The sequence below is a fragment of the Rhincodon typus genome, unplaced genomic scaffold (genome assembly GCF_021869965.1).
Source record: "Rhincodon typus isolate 14 unplaced genomic scaffold, sRhiTyp1.1 hic_rhity00002528, whole genome shotgun sequence".
NCBI lineage: Eukaryota > Metazoa > Chordata > Chondrichthyes > Orectolobiformes > Rhincodontidae > Rhincodon > Rhincodon typus.
In genome coordinates, this window is record NW_025968166.1 from 372 (window position 1) to 25000 (window position 24629).

At 40.2% G+C, this 24629-nt stretch overlaps 1 protein-coding gene across 1 annotated transcript; it reads right to left on the reverse strand.

The window, feature by feature from the left end:
* Positions 1-1438: 1438 nt before the first annotated feature.
* LOC109920695 (E3 ubiquitin-protein ligase RNF165-like) lies at positions 1439-23101 on the reverse strand. Its single transcript, XM_048593228.1, has 6 exons — positions 22986-23101; positions 15419-15517; positions 10069-10164; positions 9739-9836; positions 7397-7534; positions 1439-1871 (listed from the first exon to the last, which is right to left on the reverse strand). Exons 1-5 carry the CDS (start codon positions 23007-23009, stop codon positions 7417-7419), a joined length of 435 nt encoding a protein of 144 aa, XP_048449185.1. The 5' UTR covers positions 23010-23101; the 3' UTR covers positions 1439-1871; positions 7397-7416.
* Positions 23102-24629: the final 1528 nt, after the last annotated feature.

The window sequence follows — 24629 nt, forward strand, 5'->3', positions numbered from 1 at the left end:
CTTCAACCACCAATTATTCACACATTAGGACATAAACTTACATCATTTGCTGCAGTCATCTCCAGTATGACTATTTCCCTCCATAATTTGGTTCCATTTGCAAATTTAGAAATTGTGCTTCCAATTCCAAAGTCAAATCTCTAACATAAATTGTAAACAGCAGTGTCCCCAACACTGATCCTTGATCATAAAGTATGAAGAGATTTTATGAGAAGTTTCATTAAGAATTACACGAGACACATTCATTTTTTTAAAATGATATTATGCAAAAACATAATGTTGATTACAACACACTACCTATGGGGACTACACAGTACATGGAACAAGACTGCTCACTGTCATCTCAGAAAATCTAATGTGCCCTCTGGAAGACTTCAGACACTGCACATTTCTAGATCTATAAGTGACTGACATTCTGTGATTAGTGTGACTGTCAATACAGATACCTTCCTCTTTGTACTGGGACCTACACCTGGGCTGTGAACCGCAGGGTCACTTTCAGTTGCCTGGTTCCTCCAGAAACACTCACTGATTCATTCACATTGTTCTAGCACTCAGGATTCAGGTTGAAGCAAGCATCTCTCAGAGAGTGGTCACAATTGGCTGTCTTTTTCAGAAGCATCATGGAATAGCAAACATGAAGGTCTTAGTTCAGATCAGGTTAAAATCTAGCAGGGGCTCCAATTTCCTGTATAATCTGTGGAGATTTTATGCATCCTTTCAAACCCTGGGGTTCACAGAGATCTCAAGATCAATGTCATTGGCGGGGGGTGAGGAGGGTGGGAGATTGGGGCAAGAATGCTACCAATGACCCCGGGATCAATTTCAGGGACGGTTGTGGAGGACACCAGTAACCCCTAGTTCTAGCCTTTGGATTATTGAGGTTAGCTAAGATTGTAAGGTGGACTTTGAAACAATGAGCTGCGTTTCTATCCATCTCTATAAGTACAGTGCAATTTCCCTAATCACAAACTCCGCTGTTGCTGAGGATAGAGACAGATAAATGTAACAAGACAGCAAAATATTAATTTGCCAAAATCCTTGCATGCAGATGAGTCTCCAGCAATCTCCATCTGGTCTATCTGGTCTGACATGTGTGGGGAATTCACACGTGACATGTTCTTTGGTCTGTCAACATCTCCTTGATCCTGTGGTATTCCTACACCTCCAGTGAGCAGGAATTGGACGGCAGACTCCAGACAGGTGTAACAATTACGCTGAATTATAGACATGTTGTAGTGGTCCAAGTGCAACTGTGTATGCCCAGTCCATCCCCTCACTGTAAATTCATGAAGAATTTCCTCCTCTTTCCTTTCAGAAGAAGGGACAATTTGTATCTTTACAATACACTGGATAGCTAATACACACACACTCCAATCCAGCATCAATCACACCACACAAAATACCTCCAGCATCAGAGGTAGAATTCATTCAACTCTTTGCAATACAGCCAGATGTTTATTTCTGTGGGGACTTTTGAAACTCCAGTCAGTGCAGAGTTACATGGCCTGGTAACCGCTGATGATCAGAAAAAGCTCTTATGGACAATAGTAATAGACAGTATCTCAGTATCCTTTGGTCTGATCTTGGTTTGGAATTTCTTCTGTTCCCATGCTAGGCTGATCTGGAGGTGCTATCTGGTCAAAGCAGTGAGTTTTGATTGTTTTAAGGTAATGGCCCTTTCATTTGTGGATGAGATGCTGGTATTTCAGGGAGCACAATGTGTGTCAGGGTTAACATTGGCAGAGAAGACCTGGGTCCAAATATTGTTCGATCTCTTCGAATCCAGTCAGTGCAAGCTGAGGACTCCACACAGTTTCCAGATTTAAACTCCCAAAGTCCAGAATTATCAGGGAACTTGACACCAAATCCTAGAACACAAATGTACATGTTAGGCTAAACCAGCTTCAGGATCTCGGTACCAAGAATGACTCCTTTCATCAATGGGTTAATTATTTTTCAGGATGAATTTACATAAAATTTACAGCACAGAAATAGGCCATTCAACCCAAATCAATCCATGCTGGTCCAGAAGTGAGTTCCACATTCTACCTACTGAGAAAAGAGAATTTTCTACTGGAATTATTAGCTTTAATCTCATATTCATCACCCCAAGTTGTAGAACCCTTTACAAATCTTCTCTGTATATACAGTGCCATACCCCTTCAAAGACTCCATCAGGTAACCTAGGAATGTTCACCACATACCCAGACAGTTCAGCCCAGACGTGAATCTCTCTGAATGAAAAGATTTTCTCCCATCACATTTGCAAATCACTTTATATCCGGGTAAAAACCAAAAGGAACTGCAGATGCTGTAAATCAGTAACAAAAACAGAAGTTGCTGGAAAAGCTCAGCAGGTCTGGCAGCATCTGTAAAGAGAAAATTAGAGTTAACGTTTTGGGTCCGGTGACCCTTCCTCAGTTCTGACCCAACTGTTAACTCTGACTTTCTCTTCACAGATGCTGCCAGACCTGCTGAGCTTTTCCAGCAACTTCTGTTTTTGTATTTTATATTTGGGCCCTCCCATTCTCGATTGAGCAGGAACAGTTTGTCCCTATCCACTGACCAGACCCATCACGATTTTGAAAATGTCTTCTTAGTTTTCTCTCTCCAAGTTGAACAGTGCCAACGTCATTGATCTATCTTCATAACTGAAGTCTCTCATCCCTGGAACTATCCTTGTAAACCTCTTCTGTGCTCTCTCTCCAATGTATTCACCTCCTTCCTCAATACTTGAACAGAGGTCTAACAGACATCTAGAATAAGTTCAGCATCAGCTCCTTGCTCTTGTATTATATGCCCCTATTAATAAAGCTTAGGACACCGTATGCTTTATTAACAGCTCTGTCCTATCATCTTCAGCAATCTACACAGAAATACACTCAGATCCCTCTGTTTCTGCACTCCCTGTTTAAAATTAGCTGTCCATGTTCTTCTTCACCCTTCTCTGCATTGAGCTTCACCTGCCACCAATACACCACTCCATCAACTAGAATTATAGAATCCCTACAGTGCAGAAAGAGGCCATTCGACCCATAGAGTCTTCACTAACCCTCCAAAAAGCATCCTGCTCAGACCAAGCTCCCCCTACCCTATTCCCATAACCCTGCATTTATAGTAGCTAATCAACCTCACCTACACTTCCCTAGACACTATGGAGCAATTTAGCATGGCCAATCCACCTAACCTGCACATCTTTGTGACTGTGGGAGGAAACCGGAGCACCCCAAGGGAACCCACGCAGACACCAGGAGAATTTGTAAACTCCAGACAGACAGCAACCAAGGCTGGAATCGAACCGGATCCCTGGCTTTGTGAGGTTGCAGTGTTAACCTCTGAGCCACTATGCCAACCTTTGTCTATGTTCTCCAACAATTTGTCTATCTTTTGAATCTTTTGAAGTTCTACTCTGTCCTTGCATCATCATGCTTTCAAGTTTTGTATCATCTTCAAATGCTGAAAATGATCCCTGAACACCAAGATCAAGATCATTAATATACATCAGGAAAAGCAAGAGTCTCAACGTCAATCTCAAGGTGAATTCTACTACAAACCTTTCTCCAGCCCAAAATATATAGTGAGCTTGACAGTTTCCATCGCTCAGCCGATTTTGTATCCTCGTTGCTACTGTTCCTTTTACTCCATGAGCTTTCAGCTTTCTCCCAAGTCTGTTGTGTAGCAGTTTTACAGCATGGAAAGAGGCCCTTTGGCCATCAAGTCCATGCCAGTCATCAAGTGTTTATACACTGTAATCCTATTTTCCAGCACTTGGCCTGTACCTTTGTATGCTGTAGCATTTCAAGTGTTCAAGTAAATACTTACATGCCGTGATAATTCCAGCTTCCAGGCAGAAGGTTCCAGATATCCATCATCCACAGTAAAAAAAAAAAACCTCACATCCCCTCTAAACCACCTGCCATTACCTTAAATCTGTGACACCTGGTTATTGAACTCTCAACTAAGGGGCAAGGTTTCTTCCTATCTACCCAAACAATTCCCCTCAATTTGTACACCTTAATTACATCCCCTCTCAGCCTTCTATGCTTTAAGGAAAGCAACCTAGCCTGTCTTGTCTCTCTTCATAGCTTAATCACTCCAGCTCAGACAACATCCTGGTGAATCTCCTTTGCACACCTCATATCTTTTCTGTAGTGTGGTAACCAGAACTATTACACAGTACTCCAGCTGTGGACTAACAAAGGCTATACAGCTCTAACATAAACTGCTTGCAAAATACGAAAGAACTGTGGATACTGGAAACTCCTTTTATTCAATGTCTTGACTAATAAAGTCAGGTCATAGAGTCATACAGTTATACAGCACGGAAACTTCGGTACAAATTGTCCGCACCAACCATATATCCTAAACTAATCTAATCCCATTTGCCAGCATTTGGCCCATATTCCTCTAAACCCTTCCTATTCATGTACCCATTCAGATGTCTTTTAAATGTTGTAATTGTATCCACCTCCACCACCACCTCTGGCAGCTCATTCAATACACGCACTACCCTCTGCGTGAAAAAGCTACCCCTCAGGCCCCATTTAAATCTTTCCCATCTTACCTTAAACCTATGCCCTCTAGATTTGGAGTCTCCTACCCTGGGGAAAAAAAAACGACCTTGTCTATTCATCTTATCCATGCCCCTCATGATTTTATAAACCTCTATAAAAGGTCACTCCTCAGCCTCTAACACTCCAGGGAAAAAATCTCCAGTCTATTCAACATCTCCATACAGTTCAAACTCTCCAATCACAGCAACATCTTTGTAAATCTTTTCCCAACCCTTTGAAGTTTAACAACATCTTTCCTGCAGCAGGGAGACCAGAACTGAATACAGTATTTCATAGCTTTCTTAACCACCTACCCAGTTGCCTTAAGGATCTGTGGATACGACACAAAGATAGGTGGAGGGACAGGTGGTGTTGAGGAAGCGGATAGGCTGCAGAAGGACTTTGACATGCTAAGCGAGTGGTAAAGTGGCAAATGGAATACAATATGGCAAAGTGTGAGGTTGTGCATTTTGGTAGGAAGAATATAGATGTAGATTATTTTATAAATGGGGAAAAGCTTCAGAAATCTGAAGTGCAAAGGCGCTTGAGAGTCCAAGTTCAGGATTCTCTTAAGGTTAATATACAAGTTCAGACAGCAGTTAGGAAGGCAAATGCAATGTTGGCATTCATTTCAAGAGGGCTAGAATACAACAGCAGAGACGTACTGCTGAGGCTGTATAAGGCTCTGGTCAGGCCACATTTAGAATACTGCAAACAGTTTTGGACCATATAGTTAAGGAAGGATGTGCTGTAATTTGGAGGGTGCCTAGAATAATTTTACAAGAATGATCCTGGGAGTGAAGGGCTTGTCATATGAGGAGGGTTTGAGAACGTTGATGGATTTTAGAAGGATGAGAGAGGATCTGACTGAAACTTACAGGATTCTGACAGGCCTGGACAGAGTGGAGTTGGAGAAGATGTTTCCACTGGTAGGAGAGACCAGGACCAAAGGCACAGCCTCAGAGAAAAGAATTGACACTTTAGAACCGAGATGAGGAATTTCTTCAGCCAGAGGGTAGTTAATCTGTGGAACTCATTGCTGCAGAGGGCCTTGGATGCCAAGCCATTGAGTGGATTTAAGACAGATAGATAGGTTCATGTGGGAGCAAATTACTGCAGATGCTGGATACAGCAGGTCAGGCAGAATCCATGGAGAGACAGCAAGCTAACGTTTCAAGCCCAGTTGACTCTTCATCAGAGCCTATATATAGGTTCATGTTTAGTAAGGGGATCAAGGGTTACAGTCAGAAGGCAGGAGAATAGGGTTGCGAAACCTATCAGCCATCTTTGAATGGCGGAGGAGACTGGACTCAAAATGCTAACTCTGCTTTCTTTACACAGATGCTGCCAGACATGCTGCATTTCTCCAGCAATGTGTGTTTTGGTCCTGCAAACACACCAGGTTAAGGCTAAATAACAAATGCTACAAATTCTTCTTAGTGCAAGTTTAAGAAAAGCTTTGAATTTCATTAGTTATTTTTGATGGTCAATCTCTCTGCTTATACATTATTTTGTAACCACATTCTTGGCTTTGGATGGGATCCCTGGCTTCTGAACTGAAGCCAGTGTCTAAGAGTTTGTCTTTGCCCTGTGAACAAGAGGACAGTGCAATCTGCATGAAAGTACTTGCTGTTCTGTCACATCCAGGAGCAACAGGACAAAGAATGGTTAATGGGTTGTATGTGATATAAAGCTAGATGGAATATAGTTTGGAATGTGTTGTTCACTCCTGGCAGAGGTCAGACACAAGGCCTTCTGCAAGAGCTCAACTAATGTCATTTTATGAGTTTAAAATGTAGCAGCTTTGGAACATTAGTCTTTATTTCATATGGCTGAAATACAAAGGGTTGAAAGTTATGTTATGTAAAGCTCTAGTTAAGCCCCATTTAGATGATTGCATTCTTCATGGGCACTGCACCTCATGAAGCAAACTGACTTCAGAGACAAGATTAATGGGTGATCGCATGGGAATTTAAATTGAAGAAAAAGTTGATGGAGGGAATCTAATTTGCTTTGATAGCAAATCCAGAACAAGATGACAGACATTAACTTTACAGTAAGGCCTTGATGGAAATATCAGAACACATTTCTTCATACAAAGTGATTTAAAACCTGGAACTTTGCAGACCACATGAGGGAAAGCATGTTCAACTGAAGTTGACAATCAGCAGGTTCATTAGGAAGAAGCTTCTAATTAAGAATTCATGCTGTTTTTAAAAACTGAGCTTAATTGCAATATGACATCGTGTGTGCACGCCTAGGACAAAGGTAAACTTTCCCTCCTCCTTCCTCTGACCTGCCTGCCGCCTTTGACATGGTGACATCAGCCTGCAGCCCCTTGCCATTCTCCTCCAGTTGGGTGACACTGCTCTCACCTGGTCCATTCTCATTTATCTAATTAAAGCTGAAGAATCATCAGCAATGGCCTCATTTCTGCTCCTGTATCATTACCTCTGGCATCATCCAAAGATCTACCTTTGGGCCTTTCTGAATTTCTCATATGCATGCAGCCCCTTAGCAATATTGGTGATTAGATGTTCAGTAATAGCAGATGTTTGAATTGCCTATAAAAGTGACCAACACTATTTAATATCAAAGCGAGACCCAAACTTTGTAATCACGCAAATGTGTAATTTTATTTGAATATTGCAGAATATAAATTGTTCCTTAATAATAAAGAAACAACCTTATATTCGCACGCACTCACTCCTTTCCTGTGGGTCCTTTATTATTCACCATCATCACCCCTACTCTTCCGTCAAATCCCTCTTTCTACTTTCCAGGTCATGTTTCTACACTGGCAACCGAACATTTCGTACCACACAATTGCACAATTTTACCTTCTGTTATTTCCAGGCAGTTAGGTGTCGACAGGAAGCTGGGCTTCAATGTCCACTCGACAGATGGGACATTTCTTACTGGTGGCCAACCATTGGTCCACACAAATCTGGTGGAAGAGGTGCATGCATGGAAGGCGCCTGCAATAAAGAGTTAATAGTGTTATGGATGGCCTGGAATCTCGGTCATCAGTGTCTGTGATGCTACCGACACAATTCGCAATTTTAATTCTCCAGAGATAAATGGGGAGATTTTGATTGTAAAATTTGGGAAATTCTTCAAGCACAAATTCAATTCAGGGGAGAATTCTACATCTCAAAAAGCAAGCTTCAGTCTGACTTGTATTGAATTTGACACCAAAACAAACATTTCAGCACAAAAATGCTTGGAAGGATAAACAGAATAGTTGAATGTTAATGGAATACAGGCCAGTCTAACACTGGGAAATCCAAACAGAATATTCTAAAATGGGAAGAAATGACATCAGAAGAGGGATGAAGTCCACGAAACTACACAAAAGTGATGCATAAAACTGACCTAGTGCTAGTATCCTGGTCAATCTGATAGCCTAAGACAGCAGACAACGTGGAGGGGAAGTGTGAAAAAAGAATCAGGAAAGTAAAAATTCACAAGCATTAAGAGAAATGCCAAACCTGCAAAGCAGAGAAATGATTTGGTTAAAAATAAGCAGAATGGGTCAAGAAGGGACAGTCGAGTATCTAAGTTAACAGGAGCTCAGGGAGAAGTAGAAATAAGTTAAAGCTAATGGCACTGTACAGCAAATTGTGCTAAGCCTGTGCAAGATGATAAATAAATTAATAACACAGATATAAGCTTGATCTAACAGCTATCACATGGTTGCAGAAACAAGATAGCTAAGGTAGGCTGGGAAAACAGATTAAAAGATAGGACAATAGCATGGCAAACTTCCATGAATCACCGATGGAGTTTAAAAACAGGGAGGCTATGCTGCAGCTGTATAGAGTCCTGGTGAGGCCACACCTGGAGTACTGTGTGCAGTTTTGGTCTCCTTACTGGAGAAGAGATATACTAGCACTGGAGGGGGTGCAGAGGAGATTCACTCGGTTGATTCCAGAGTTGAGAGGGTTGGATTATGAGGAGAGACTGAGTAGACTGGTATTATACTCATTGGAATTCAGAAGAATGAGGGGAGATCTTATAGAAACGTATAAGATTATGAAGGGAATAGATAAGGTGGAGGCAGGGAGGTTGTTTCCGCTAGCAGGTGAAACTAGGACTAGAGGGCATCGCCTCAAAATAAAGGGAAGCAGATGTAGGACTGAGGTCAGGAGGAACTTCTTCTCCCAAAGGGTTGTGAACCTGTGGAATTCCCTGCCCAGTGAAGTGGTTGAAGCTACCTCGCTCAATGTTTTTAAGGCAAGGCTAGATAAATTTTTGAACAATAAAGGAATTAAGGGTTATGGTGAATGGGCAGGTAAGTGGAGCTGAGTCTCAAAAAGATCAGCCATGATCTTATTAAATGGCAGGGCAGGCTCGAGGGGCCAGATGGCCTACTCCTGCTCCTAGTTCTTATGTTCTTATGTTCAATGACAGCAGTGGGTAACATCAGCAAGAAGCACGATAATAACTCAGCAAGCTCCTTCAACTGTACCTTCCAAACCTGAACCTCTAGTATCATTAGGGACAAGGAAGCAGATACATGGGAACATGCCACCTACAAGTTCATCTCCAAGCCACTCACCATCCTGACTTGGAAATATATTGCTGTTCCTTCACTGTCACTAGATCAAAATGCAAGTTTACTGATAATACAAAGGCAGGTAGGACCCGTACAGAGTCAGGTTGCAAAAGGATAGAAATAGGTTAAATGAATGAGGAAGAACATGGCAGATATATAGAAAATTTGTATAAGCATGAAGTTATTTGCTTTGGAAGGGAAATCATAAAGCAGTTTTTTTTAAACAAAATAGTGAGAGAATGGGAAATACTAGTATTCAGATTGACTCGGATGTTTCCTTGTACGAAAAAGTTACCAAGTCAATATTCAGCAAGCAATTAGGAAAGCAAATGGCTCCTAACACAAAGGGATTGGAGTAAAAGAGCATTATAAAAAGGCTACTGGTGAGACCACATCTGGAGTATGTATACAGTTATGGTTTCCTCACCCCAGAGTGAGTGCCACAAAGGCTCACTCGACTTGCACGTATGAGGGGACTCTCCTACAAGGAGAAATTGAGTAGTCCAGGCCTTTATTCTCAGGAGCTTAGAAGACAGAGACAATGTCATTCAAATTCTTAAGGAGTTAGTTGTTAGATCCTGGGTGGATGTACTGACAACCTGGACTTCTGCTGAGGTTTCTCACCTGACATCTTCCCCTTCCTCTAAAGGTGACAGACATATTGTGCATTTCTCCTCCACCTCAGCCGCCTCCTTCCCTTCCTCACAGGTCTCCAGCGTCCTCTGCAATATCAAATTTGTTGAGTGAAATGTACAGGCTAAAGCAATATTAATCCCAACATTGCTGAATATAGAAAAGCTTCAAGACTATATCTTGAGATAGACAATTGGAAAAGAGACTGTAGTTACACAGTTCCAATTCACTAGCTTCAAATTAATGTTTCTTAAAACCCTAGACAGATGCACTGAGAAGATGATTGCTACGTGCAAAGGCTAGCTACAAAAAAAAACTCACCTTCTCATATTTGTGCAGGAAGGTGTACCTCTCAATGGTGCTTTGCGATGCTCCATGGTTTAAATCACTGAACTGATCCTCCAGGTGCAGCAGGTCCTCAAAATGAAAGAGGAGATAATGTCACAAAGCAACTCAAAGCTGCAGCATCCAGACAGTCGGTCTATTCGGACATTGTATATAACTACTCAGCCCTTTGAATCTTATCGTTGAAGTTACTACAATGATGAAGCAAGGCAACAAGAACTATTGATTCGGCATTTATTCCTTTGAATTAGGTGCAGAAACTGCCTAATTAATTCACATACTACCCAAGGCTCACTGGGTGTCACACTCGGCTGATTCAGAAAGACTGGAATTCAGAGAAATAAGCCTGTTGTCCAACTTTACACTGCAGAGCAAGTACTGGACTGCCAGAGGAGATAATACATTAGGCCAAACAGTCTTCTCAGCTAAAGGATCTCCGAATCTATTCAAGGAGCAGAGGAATAAAAATAAAGTTCTGGCCTTTATTGGTTTTCAATTAGAACAGATTATCTGGTCATTTATCCCACGGCTGTTTTTCATTAAAATGTAAAATAGTTACGCAGCACATTAGGTGACCTGCCGTGAACATATCTGTGGGATCTTGCTGTGCATAAATTGCCTGCCGTATGCCTTTTGTTACCACATTCCCTACATGTAAAAGGACTCCGTTTGGGACATACTGAGATTGTAAATGGCATTATGTAAACGTAAATTCTCTCTTTATCCACCCCTTTTTGTTTATTCTGCCTGAGTTCAATAAACCTATGAGCATCAGCCACAAAGTTGCAGAATTGGGATCAATGAAAAAACATTCCAAGTATGAAACAGTACAGAGATGTTCAGCACATATTTATAACTGTGAAGAGAGTGTAGTGAAGAAGGCATACCCAAGCTGGACACAATAATTCATCAATTCTTTGTTGCTTATACCACTTCATCTACATCAGTTTTGTTTGGTCTTGAAGTACGTAAAGATGTTGGTGCTGCTGGGATATGACTGTGAGACTTTCCAGAATCTAAGGATACTGGAAAGAAATTTTATCATTGCATTTTTTCTTAATTCATTCATGGAACGTGGGCGTCCAGAATCGTTTGGTTAAAATCCTGAAAGAGTTATTTGATCCTGAGAAAGTTTGAGCCGAGTTATATGAATGTTCCGGAAAGAAGCTACCACATTCTGATGACTTGGAGTTGAAGCCCTAGTAGGGGAATACAGAAGGGAATTCTTTCCAGTGTGAGTCCTATAAAGGGGTACTTTTTTGAATTAATTGGATTATATTTTTACCATGTATTTTGAAATCTTTATGTGTCATATGTAAATAGTTTATTTTATCTTCATTTGCTTTGCATAATAAACTAATATGTTTTATTGTTAAAACTAAATCTGCAACATTGCATGTGTTTGATCCAGTGAGAAAGCACCTTGTTCAGACCAGCAAAAAAAAACTAAAATATGATCTATCAAACTTGATTTCCGTCTGAGATCTGACTTGTCCAGTAATATCATCAACTGGGATAATAACAATAGCCACTTCCTTTAATATCCTGGGATGCAACCATATCAGGTCCAGGGGAACTATCGACCTTTAGCCCCATTAGTTTCTCTCATACTTTTTCTCAAGTGATACGTTATTATATTTATTTCTGCTCCTCTTCTGCCCTTGGTTGTTTAGTACCTTAAGAATGCTATTAATGTCTGCTAATATGAAGTCTAAACCAAAATATTTATTCAACTCCTTTGCCATTTCCTCATTCCCCATCATTATTCCTCCACATCCACCACCAACCACTTTACTTCATTCCAAAACAAAATGGTAGCAGAGGAAACAACATTCCCTTACTGGCACTAAATAATTCCAAAGCTTGTACAGCTGTAAAGTTCATGGGCACAGACACAGAAAGTGGTGTTGATCATCCACTAGTGTTAACACCTCCAGCCATCTCAACTTGTCAAACCACTGGAAACAAAAGCCAAGAGTGGGGTCAGCCATGTGCAATCCATCCTCACTGTAATAAACTCTTCCTTGCCAATACTGTCACACATGCCCTGCTGGATTCCAACATGCACTTCTTTCATATTCACTCACAGACACTCGCAGACAGGACACAGGAAAAGAAACAGGAATTCTTCTTAGCTCTTTGGAACGTACAAATTTGCCTGTATAAAATCAACACTTTCCAAACCCAGAGCTTCTTGGTATGGCTGGGAATGATTGCAATGCAATATTGCAACACAGAATTTAAAGCAAAAAACTCACCTCGCAGGGGAGAGCCAGTTAACAGAGCTATCCACAAGCCAAATTCCATAGAATCCCTAGTGTGGAAGCAGGCCATTCAGCCCATTGAGTGCACAGCGAACCTCCGAACAGCATTCCATCCAGACCGACCCCCTACCCTATCCCTGCATTTTCCACCCTATCCACCTAACCTGCACACCTTTGGACTGTGGGAGGAAACCGGAGCACCTGGAGGAAACCCATACAGACAGTTACCAGAGGCTGGAATCGAACCCGGATCCCTAGTGCTTTGAGACAACAGTGCTAACCACTGAGCCACCGTGCTGCCTCATAATACATTCTTCTGGTTTGACAAGCCAAAGAGAGACAGGTGAAAGTCAGATGTTAGTGTTGCTATCAAATCTGTTACTGGAACGTTTGAACACTCTCCCTGGGGATGTAAATAATCTCATGACTCTACACCTATTTCTTAAGAACATTGTGCAATAATCAGTGCTTATGCTCCAACCATGACTAGCCTGAGGATAGTGAGGACAAATTCTATGAGAACTTGTACATAACTATTGTAAACATGCCACAGGACAAGTTCATTATAATGGGGAACTTCACTGCAAAGGCAGGAGCAGACTATCAAGCCCATGGTGGGGGATGATGTTCTGGGGGTCAAAGTGTAGGGAAATACGACAGTAATGCAGACTTCTTTTGAGACTTCGCAACCACTGGATTACATCAATCAGCAGTAGCATCTTTAGACAGAGACAAAGTACAAACATGGATACACCCAGGATCTCAACTTTAGCATCAGATTGATTATTCATCACCCGCAGAGCAACATAAAAGATATCTGATCACTAGATTGATGAGAGGAGTGGAGTGCTCGGTAGACCACAGGCCACTGTACTCCAAGATGATATTTGTTATTTCATCAAAAAAGACAACCATGAAGTACGTACCAACAGTCCCCCACCCCAGACCCCACCCGCGTAAAGAGGCAGATGTGTGGAAACTGGCATCTGCTGAAAGCTGCACACAACTGAAGCTCAGACTTGAGAAAAAGTCAGTCAATCTCCAAAGAAAACTCAAGTGTTGATGATGAAATGCCATTGGTCAACCTTCAAATCAACAGCTCTGGAACTGGCTGATAGTGATATGGGAACACAAAAAAAAAATGACCAAGATCGGTTGAACGAAAATGATCATCACATTGAGGAACAGCTACAGGATGAAAAATGCTGCATGGTTGGGAAACAGACAAATCTGCTGCTGAGTGGTCACTTCAGATGAGCAAAAACAACTTGCAACAACAGCTGCAAAGGTGCAACGTGCACAGGCAAACAGACCACAGAACTTCAGGCTCACACAAGAGGAATTTCTATAAAGCTTTGAAGACTGTGTAAAGTCCTCCACTGGGGGATGATGCATGTCCACCACAGGCTGGCAGAAAAACTAACAGGAATGAACTACCGAGGGAGTGGTCACAAATAGTGGCACTGCTTTCTTCAAACAATCCAGACACTTGGCAAAATTTGTATTTCAAAACCAATTCAAACATGAGCAGCTTTATGGACTCTGCTAGAAAGAAAAACTTTGATGTTGTTGAAGTCTTTAACGAAAAAGTAACCAGAAATCCTGTATTTAAAGAAGTGCACTATTAGAAAATTAATATAATCTTACGTTTTATTGCGAGGGGAACTGAATGCAAGAGTAAGGAACTTACGCTTCAGTTAAACTGTTCTTGGAGGGTTGAATGTCTTTGGAATTCCCTTCTTCAAAAGGCAATGGATGCAGAATCTTTAAAATATTTTTAAGGTAGAGGTAGATAGATTCTTGATTACCAAGGGAAATGAAAGATTATTGGAGATATGTAGGAATGTAGAGTTTAGGCTAAAACCAGATCATATAGATCAGTTGGAGGCATGGGCAGAAAAATTGCAGATGGAGTTCAATCCAGACAAATATGAGGTGATGCATTTTGGAAGGTCAAGTAGAGGTAGAAATTATCAAGTGAACGGCAGAATCCTTAGGAGGAGTATTAATATGCAGAGATCCTCATCTCTTGGTTTAATGGGTCACCCCTTATTTTTAAACTATTATCCCTAGTTCTACATTATCCCAGCATCCATTCCGTTAAGTCCCCTCAGGATCTTTTATTTTTCAATTAAGTCACCTCTGGCTCTTCTAAACGCCAGAGGATACAGGGTCTAGCGTCAAAGTCACAGAGATCTACAGCACAGAAAAAGGTCCAGAGATCACTGAAGGTGGCAGCACAGGTAGATAAGGTAGTTAAAAAAAGGCCGACTGCATGCTTGCCTTCGTCGCAAGCAGCATCGAGTACAAGGATAGACAAGTTACACTGCAGCCTTTTAGAACTTTAGTTAGGCCACACTTGGAATATTGTGTACAGTTCTGGTCATTACACTACCAGAAGAATGTGATACTTTGGAGAGGGTACAGTAAAGGTTTACTAAGATGTTGTGTGGTATGGGGGATTTTAACTATGAAGAAAGGTTGGATAGACTGGGTTTGTTTTCACTGGAACGCAGGAGGTTGAGAGGCAACCTGATAGAAGTTTAAAAGATTGTGAATGGTATGGGTAGAGTGGAAAGTATGAGGCTTTTTCACAGGGTGGAGGGGTCAATTACTAGGGGACACAGGTTCAAGGTGCAAGGGGAAAATTTAAGAGAGATGTGCAAGGCTCGTTTTTCACACAAAGGGTGGTGATTGCCTGGAACGTGCTGCCAGAGGTAGTGCTGGAAGCTGACACAATAGCAGCATTCAAGAACCACCTCGATGAATACATGAATAGGAAGGGAATAGAGGGATATGGATCCTGTTAGTGAAGACATTTTTAATATTGAAGCACAAAACGTGTTGGCGCAGGCTTGGAGGGCTGAAGGGCCTGCTCCTATGCTGTATTGTTCTTTATTCTAGATCAGCCATGATCTTACTGAATGGCAGAGCAGGCACGATGGGATCAATGGCCTGCTCTTGTTCCTTATTTGAATGCAATAAAGGTACTAATATACATCCAACAAAGATACTAATTTAACCACAATTGCTTTACAGCACTACAATAGTAAGGTCTTTACCTGGTAGCCCCTGTGCATTGTGACATGGCTTTGCATTCCCCGCAGACCATGATGAGGAAACACTTGCAGATGTGGGTGCATGAAGATATCAGGCATTACCTAGCATAAAGACAGAAAGAAAAAGCCACTGTAAATTTCTTAAAGCTTTACAGGTTTAGCTAACACACAAAACATTCAGCTCAAATATTAGTAAGCATTCAGCTCAAGTACAGTATGCAGTTTCAGAACTAACTATTGGAATTTAGAGGAAGTATAAATCATTAGAATATTGTCTTGTATGACAAAATACAGATGCAAAAGACCAGAACTAGATTTTCTTCCCTCATTTCAACAATGCAGATTAAGGTGTGATAATAAAGAGTAAATTAACGAAAAGATGTAGATCAGAAACAGTTTTTTTTTTTTAAAAAGTCGGTTTAAAAATAAAGAACAAGTGTCAATAGATATAAAATTAATTGCATTTTAAAGCTAGAGGCAGGAAAACAAAAAAATCAAACATAAATAAGAGCAGTAAAATGTTGGAAATCCTCAGTAGGTCTGGCTGGATCTATGAAGAGGGAAACAGAATTAACATTATCAACCAGAAATGGTAACTGTGTTTTTTCTCCACAGATACAGCTAGACCTGCTGAGGATTTCCATATTTCTTTCTTAAAATTTATTAATCAAGATTTTGCTTTGCCACAGGAGAGGTATTGGAGGACTGGAGGACAGCTATTGTGATACCATTACTCAAGAAAGGAGCAAGAGATAAAGGAAACTATAGTCTAATCAGTCAAACCTCGGTGGTGGGGAAACTATTGAAAGCAGAATTAGTCTGCACTTGGAGAGGCAGGGATTAGGTTGCAGACATGCTTGCCGAGCCAGTGGTTTTGGTTGAAAATGTTTCGTCACCCTGCTAGGTAACATCATCCTCTGGTGAAGCGTCAGTGTTCTGTTCCACTTGTTAATTATATGCCTTGGTTTGCTGGGGGTAATGAAGAACAGTCAGCATGGTTTTGTTAAGACAAGGTCTTGTCTGACGACCTGATTGAATTTTTCAAAGATGTAACGAGGTGTGTAGATGAGGCAATGGACTTTTTGTTACATACTTGGGATTTCAGCAAGGCTTTTGATAAGGTCTCACATGGGATATTCATAGGAAATCTAAGAGCCCTTGGGATCCAAGGAAATTTGGTTCATTGGATCCAGAATAAGTTGAGTGGCGAAGAGGAGGGTGATGGTCAAAGGACGTTTTTGTGACTGGATGCCTGTGTCCATTGGGGTTCTGCAGGGATCTTGTTGTTCTTGATGTATTTAAATGATTTAGGTTTGAATGTAGGAGGGTTGATCATAAGCTTGCGGAAGCTCCAGGTACAAGCCCCACTCCAGGACTTGATGGCAAAGGAAAGTATGATTATAATGCAGCCAAACAGGTTGAGTACGACTTCCAACAAATGCTAATAGCAGCTGATAAGAATGGAAGAGACGTCCAGTCACTCAACTGCCAATGCAATGACAAACCATACAGTATCATAGAGAAGACCACGTGGTCACAATGCAGAGAATGGGAGGGGTGGAAGAATCAAGAAGGATTACAACAACACAGAGACAGACAAATTGAACCAGTCTCCCTAACCCTGCGTTTGTAATACTGCAAAATTAAAATACTTAACGACCCTTGAAACTGCCCCAATGGTTCCTAACCAGACTTTGGTCGTAACGATATCAGACACCAAATTTATAACTTAAACAAAAAGTAACATTTTATTAATAATACAACAGCAAAATTAAACAAGGTAATCTAATTAATGTCTATGATTTAAACCCAATCTTCTTCAATTCTAGCCCCATCTCACATAAAGACATACAGACACAGTTAAGGAATAAATTAAAGAAAACAAAGGAAATGTAACTGGCCAGTTCACTTAAGCAATTTTCTTTATGTGTAATAACACAGGCACAAGCACTTGTATCTTGCTTGATTTCTGAAGACACTGTGCAATGCAAACACCTTCCAGTAGGCACTGAGGAATGTTCACTAATACTTATAACTGAGATTCTATTCTCCAAACTTCCAACAAGTTAATTTTGGGAGGATAATCAGAGAGCAAACATATCTCCTTCCTTTAGTTATGGCAGCCACAATCCTTCTGACAAAAAAAAAACAACACAGTTCAGAACTGGTTCAACCTTTGGTTTCTCTTTCTTAGACTAGTTAATAATTCAAACATCTGCCATCTGTTTAAACATATTGCTTCTCAGAGTTTAAACACCTATGCAGTTCTTTGAACAAGAACTGCCTGCAATCAAATTCAAGGCTTGACCTCATGAATAAATATCAGTTTGTTTGGAGGGTCACTGAACTCTGCTTTTTCTTCACGGATACTGTCAAACCTGCTGAGTTTCTTCAGCATTTCAGATTTTGTATCAGTTTGTTTGTTCTCCTTATCAATGCAAGAAATGTCTAAACAGACATTTGAAGAATTTGCAAGACAAGACGAAATGTGGGATCAATGGTTTAAAATTGCTGAAGTTAAAGAAACATTTTGAGAGGATAACAAACATTATGATTACTGAAGAATTCAGAAATAGCATTCCTGCAAACCTAAAAAAAAATTTAGAACTGTGTGAAGTATTAAAAGTCAGAGAAGCAGCAGTTCTGGCAGATAGCTATGATATCGCGCACAGACAAGTAGAATATGGTCAGATGGGAATCTACAACAAAACCGAAGGAATTGAAAATCTGCAGGTGGCATACATAATAGCTTTAGGGAAGAAACAGAAAGATGTCAAAGTAATAAACGAGAAAGTCTACAGCCAAAAAAAGTGTTTTAAATTAAATAAGATGCTTCTATTGTAATAAAACTGGACATATCAAAGCCAATTGCTAGCAGTTAAATGAGACTGACTGCAAATGTCGGAACATCTGAGGAACCTTCATAACAGCGGCATCAGGAAACAAAATAGGTATCAAAACTAGCGCAAATACAAAGAGAAAATGTGTCATTAAACCATTCTGGAAAGGTAGAGATGACTCCAGAAACTCAAAATTTTGTCTTTGAATATTGAAAGAGAAAATCAAACCACTGGAGGTTCTGAGTATTTCATCTCAAATGGAGATTTGAGAATTCTTTATGTTGCAACTCAAAAAGGTAAACCAATAATGATACTGACAGACACTGCAGCAAGACAGTAACTGATGCTGGGTTATGAGGCTACTTGTCTAGAGGGGTTTATGAAGGAAAAAGTATTAATTGGGGGTATACATAAAGTTTACAAACCAATTCCATATACAGATATAACATTGAGGCACTCAGGTTAGATACCACAATATTTTTTCTTCCAGAAAACTACTGCAGTGACCTACAAAAGCTAATAAAAGCTCTATTTGTGCCAATAAACCAGAAAAGCATCTTTGGCTGTTCAGAATGCTGATATATGGGATTATTAACAATAGAACAATATCCTTGCAGATTCAATCCAAACAGAATTCGCACAAGTGAGGGAATAGATGGACAATGACAATGTCCAACGATGGTTCTGAAACAAGACGGGTCACAAAAATTCTGTACCGATTATCACATTGTCAATGTGGTAAGAAAAACAGACTCGTATCCTACTCCAAGATTGGAGGAGCACATTGAAAGAATTGGACAGGCACAATTCACCACCATAATTGACTTAAAAGAATTTTGTCCAGTTCTACTGACTGATACAGCCAGTGAATATCAGGTTTTATAGTAACAGATGAACTTTATCAATTTAAAATCATGCCATTTGGAATAAAAGATGAATGCAATATTCCAATTGTCCAATAAAGTCAACTGCATAGGCCACATCAATGTTTTGGTTGTATTTAGCCAAAGTTGGAAGAATGTTTACATCAATTGACTAAACTATTTGATTGGCTACAAAATAAAACTGGGTTTAAATTTGTCTAAAAGTGAATTTGCCAAAGCAAAAGTGAAAATAAGGGTTATTTGGATTTTCCCATGTCCAGGATGATATGTGAAATTTTGCAATATGTTGCCATGAGTGGACTTCATCTTTGGTTTGTTCCAAACTTCAGCATTGTGGGTTTCTCTGACAAATGTGTTTAATTAAAGCAAAAAAATTGAATGGATACAAGAAAGTCAGAGTTTAACAAAATGACACCAGATTATAGTGACCTGACAAAGGAGCAGCGCTCTGAAAGCTCGTGATTTCAAACAACCTGTTGGACCATAACCTGGTGTTGTGTGACTTCTGACTTTATCCACTCCAGTCCAACACCAGCACCTCCATAAGTTGAAAGAGTATACAATTATTGGTGGGTGTGTTGGAGAGCTTGATGCAAAGGCTACTAAGATTCCATGTTCAGAGAGGCAGTGGCATTGGCTGTCTACCTAATTAAATTAATTAATGTACAAAATACATGGAAGTTATAATGCAGGAATAATCGCTTTGGCGCAACCACCCCATATCAGCAAGTTGAAAGTCAGAAGTCACATGACACCAGATTATAGTGACCTGACAAAGGAGCAGCAGTCTGAAAGCTTGGGATTTCAAACAACCTGTTGGACCATAACCTGGTGTTGTGTGACTTCTGACTTCCAACTTAATGATGTTTTAAAGTTGTTTCCTGCTCAGAATTACCGAAGTGTACAGTGTCTCTTTTATAGTTGGTGATAGCCATCAAAACAACATTCACTAAAATATACATCTACATTTCAAAGTCTGAATAGGAATTAGCATAGTTCTCTGATGTATATCGGATTTTATTCGAAGTCATTAAGGCTCAAGTCTTTGCATCTTTCATCTAACTCTATCAGCAAAATAGCTATTCCCTTCTCCCTTATATTTCTCCAAAAAGGTATCAAAATGACTGACTACAATCATCACCTGTAGCACAGAATTCCAAATTCTCACCACAGTCTGGGTAAAGAACTTTTTTCTTAATTCCCTGCAGTAATTCCTCACTTAAAATTATGATTATGTTTCTGAAAATCTCAAATTTAAGTGAGGCGTTGCTTCCTGTAGGAATGAATGTGCAAACCAGAGTTCAGTTCCTGCTGACAGGTTTTGCTCGGGAGAGAACAACCAACAGGTTGAAACACTGCACTGAGCATGTGTAACATTGTGTATTCCTAGGTGAAATAACTTGCAAAGTAAACCGTAAAATATAAATAGTTATAAGCTAGGTACCTCTGAGCAGGAAATGACTTTAAAACATTACATTGGCGGAATGGGATACAATCATAATTCCTAGATTCATAACCAAAATAGCTTGTAAGGTGAAATAAGTGTAAAAATATCAATAAAAATGAAACTTACTTGAAGAGGTTTTAAACTCACCAGGGTCCATCTAGTGACAAACATTGGTCAATGCAGGCTGAACTACTTGCACAAACCAAGACCTACCAGTAGGCAGAGTCCAAGATTTCACAATGCAAGTTCAGAAAGACATCCAGGAGAAAATGGGCAATGGAGACTTTAAAGGTAACAGAGTGGGGGAAACACGGAGCTGAGGGAACGGGGCAATGAGGAGGGACCTAGGATGGGATAAGAACCAGAAGGTGGCCAGGGGGACTGAGTGCTGAAGCGTGGGAAATAAACTGTAAAAAGGCAGGCGATACAGGAGGTCTATCACAAACAACACTGAACTGAAACTAAATATTAAATTAAAATATTGTTGCTACTTCACTTCATTAATGATATTGAACTTTAACTGAGTCAATTTTATACAGGACCTTGCTGTTTGATGTCTTGATGACTATTCATACTGATGGTCTCTTTCCCCAAAAACTTGAAAGAGGCACTCTGTCTACTCAGTTAAAACAGGATTTGGTAGGGAAAGGAAAAAGCAGAAATTGCTGGAAAAGATCAGCAGGTCTAGCTACCTCTGTGAAGACAAAACAGAGTTAATGTTTTGGGTCTGGTGACCCTTCCTCAGAACTTGGTAGGATTTTGTAATTACTCCCTAAATGTTCTTTTAAAGAGAAAAAACTCCCAAGTCTGTTAACCATAAATAGGAAAACTTCCCACTGGGGAATATCTTTGCAAATCATCTTTGCAACTTTTACAGTGCCTCCAAATCTGCCTTTTAACATTCTGTCCAAAAGTACATGACAACTACTTTAAGTGAAGTCCATCTAAGATTCAAAGCAACTTTTACATTTTTATCTTTAAATATTAAACCCTACTGCTTGATTGCAAATTGCAAATGCAGGTCTCTTTAGAATGGGAGCAGCAGAGAAAAAAAAGACACGAGTGGTGGGAACACGCTGGAAGTTGCAGCGCTGTGAAGAGAGACCAGTAATGATTTTGGCCAATTCTTGCTCCTTTCAGCCCTTTTACCATTCAATCATGGCTCACCTGGTTGTGGCCTCAACTCCACTTTCTTCTCAGCCCCAAAATCCCTGGACTCATGCCCATAAAAGGTCTGAATTTATTCAAGTCTGAGTTGGATGACGACCCAGTCTGCAATGCTCTCCACCAACGAAGAGAATTCCACAGACTAACAATCCTGAGATTGCAGCCACATAAACATGTCCAAATGCACAAAGCATTCAGAATAAGATAGAGGACTTGAAATTGCAAAATTGAGGCAAATACCTGATCTAGTGTCATTACGGAGACATAGTTACAAGACAACCAGATCTGGGAACTTAAAACTCAGGAATATTTGACCTTTCAGAAAGACAGGAGGGATGGAAAAGGTGGTGGAATAACACTGTTAAGAAGAGATGAAACAAAGGCAGTTATGAGAGATGATCTAGGCTCGCATGATGTACAGTTAATTTTGGTTGAGGTAAGGGTTAAAAAAAGACACTGGTAGGAGTAGTGTACAGACTCCCGAACAGTAGTCACACTGTGGTAAAAACAGTATAAATCAACAAATAATTGCAGATGTAAAAACAATACAGCAGTAATTATGGGTGACTTTAATCTTCATATTGATTGCATTAATCAAATTGAAAAGATGAATTATAACAACAAATTCATACAGCGCATTAAGAAATAGCTTTCCTAGAAAAATATGTCATGAGCAAACCGGGGACCATCTGGTAATGGGTAATAAGGCAGTTTTACTAAATGACTTCAGGAGTAAAAGATTCCCTAAAAACTCATGATCATAACATGATAGAATTTAACATTCGGTTTAAGAGTGAGAAGCCTGGATCACAAACAACCGACATCAAACAGGGCTTGGAGCCATTCTCAAGGCTGTTCCTTTGGTCACTTGCAAGTATTTGCTTGTTCACTACTTAAGTATTGCTATGCTACAAGTTGCTTCTCTTTGTCTACAGTGATGGTGGAAATCCTGTCACAATTCCCTACTTAGGATCTTCCTGGTTAGTGAGTTGGCCTGACTCCTGATGATACACGAACCTATGCATCTTTCAAAGAGCAGATCCAAGTCATATGTAAAACGTTCCAAAACAAAATTTATGAAAAAAATCTGCACAAAACTTTAGAAGAAACAGCAGGCAGAATAAAGAGAGTTGCTGGTAAAATTAATAGTGGGTATGGATGAATATAATTAAATCAAATTATTTTAAAAGTATAATTTAGTTAAATATAAAAATGCATTCGTTCCATCTTACCACAGGAATGGAGGGTGTCGCCATGGAAATCAGATGCAGTCTGGGTGGCACCAACTGGTAGCGGTGCAGGTGGACATGTCCAGAATGGTATTGTGGGAAGTTGGATGTCACCCTTTCTTCCCTGTGAATCCACAAAGATTAATAATTACATCAAAAGATCCAGTTCTCATCACAGGACTGTTCTTAGGGAGAATTGTGAGTAAATGAGTTTCCACAGAAATTACCAATTGCCATCCAGCCAGCATTGATTGAGGAACTGTCAAAAACTCGAACAAACATTCATCAGTTAAAGATTTGATGTGCTGAAATATCCTCTGGCTCTAGGAGCAAGGTCAAAATTCAGAAAGGGTGATAGTCTCATCTGAGGGAGGATTGCAACATGCAACATTGGGGCAGGGGTGCTGAGATACTTGTCTTGCAATTAGGGGCCCTCATAGCTTGGAGCCAGCAAGATGCAAATCACAAAAGAAAAGAGCTAAAAGCAAGCCAAGCCAGAGATATTATTCAGTAATCAATGTGGAGCTTTATTAATGTAGTCATGAATAGTACAATGATCAGAGATCAAATGTCACACTTTATATCCATTGCTTGAATAAAGCAAATTAGACCATATGACAACAACATTGGCAAGATGGCGACAGAGTAAGACGCTCCTGCCAGAGCTCCTCTGCTTCGCTTGTTCTTTTTCTCTTTCTTTTCTCTCAATTTTTTCTCTCCCCTTAGCTCCAAAGGTGAATCCTAGAACAGCTGGCAGGGGAGGCAGGCCTGGAACTTACCTTGGAGGAGTTGAGTGTTGGTACGGAATGGACTGAAGGCTTAGAGTGGAGCGGGGACAGCTGTTGAATTAGGGTCTGGCACAGGTGGTCAGACCACATGCAGAGGCCCTGTGCAGAGATGCTACAATGTAATGTTTATGAATTTTTTTTTAGTTGCTATAAAGTCAATCCTTTAACGATGTTTTATTTCTAACTTATATCTTAAACTCTGTAAAGTAAAGCAACTACTTTTTATTCCTCTTTTATATCCAAGATCTGTACCTATATACTTGTATCTAAGATGGCGCCATAAGAGGCAGACATTGTAAAAGCTTTTCACTGTACTTCTACAATGGAGTACACGTGACAATAAAGGATATTCTATTCTATTATAAGATATAGGAGAAGGCCATTCAGCCCATTGTGTCCACTCCGCCATTCAATGAGATCATGGCTGATCTGATAATTCTCAAAGCAATTTTCCTTCCTTTCCCCTTGATTCCCTTACTGATTAAAAAGATGCCTCTGACAGCCTGGATTATACTTAACGAACCAGCTTCTACTGGCCTCTGCAGTAAAGAATTCCATATAATTATCACCTTCAGAGAAGAAATTCTTCCCTATCTCATTCTTAAATGTGTAATGGGTTGAAGTGTTCTGAGAATAGGCAGAGAGGTGGAGCTGATGCTGAGATGAGACCAGCCAGGATCGCATCAAATAGTGGAGCAGGCTCAAGGCCTACTTCTGCTCCTAATTCTTAAGGTCTTACACTGAGATTCTGCCCTTTGGTCCTAGAGTCTCCCATAAGGGGAAAACAACCATTCTGCACCTACCCTGTTAAGTTCCCAAAGTATCTTGCATGTCTCAACAAAGTCACCTCTTATTCTTC

Bases quoted from the DNA above. Each gene is read 5' to 3' on its own strand.
- LOC109920695 (XM_048593228.1), bottom strand. From the start codon at position 23,009: ATGGCGACACCCTCCATTCCTGTG. The intron at 15,518-22,985 runs GTAAGATGGAAC...TCTTTATGCTAG, and splicing joins CGACACCCTCCATTCCTGTG to GTAATGCCTGATATCTTCAT. The intron at 7,535-9,738 runs GTGAGAAACCTC...TCTTTATTGCAG, and splicing joins GAGGAAGGGGAAGATGTCAG to GCGCCTTCCATGCATGCACC.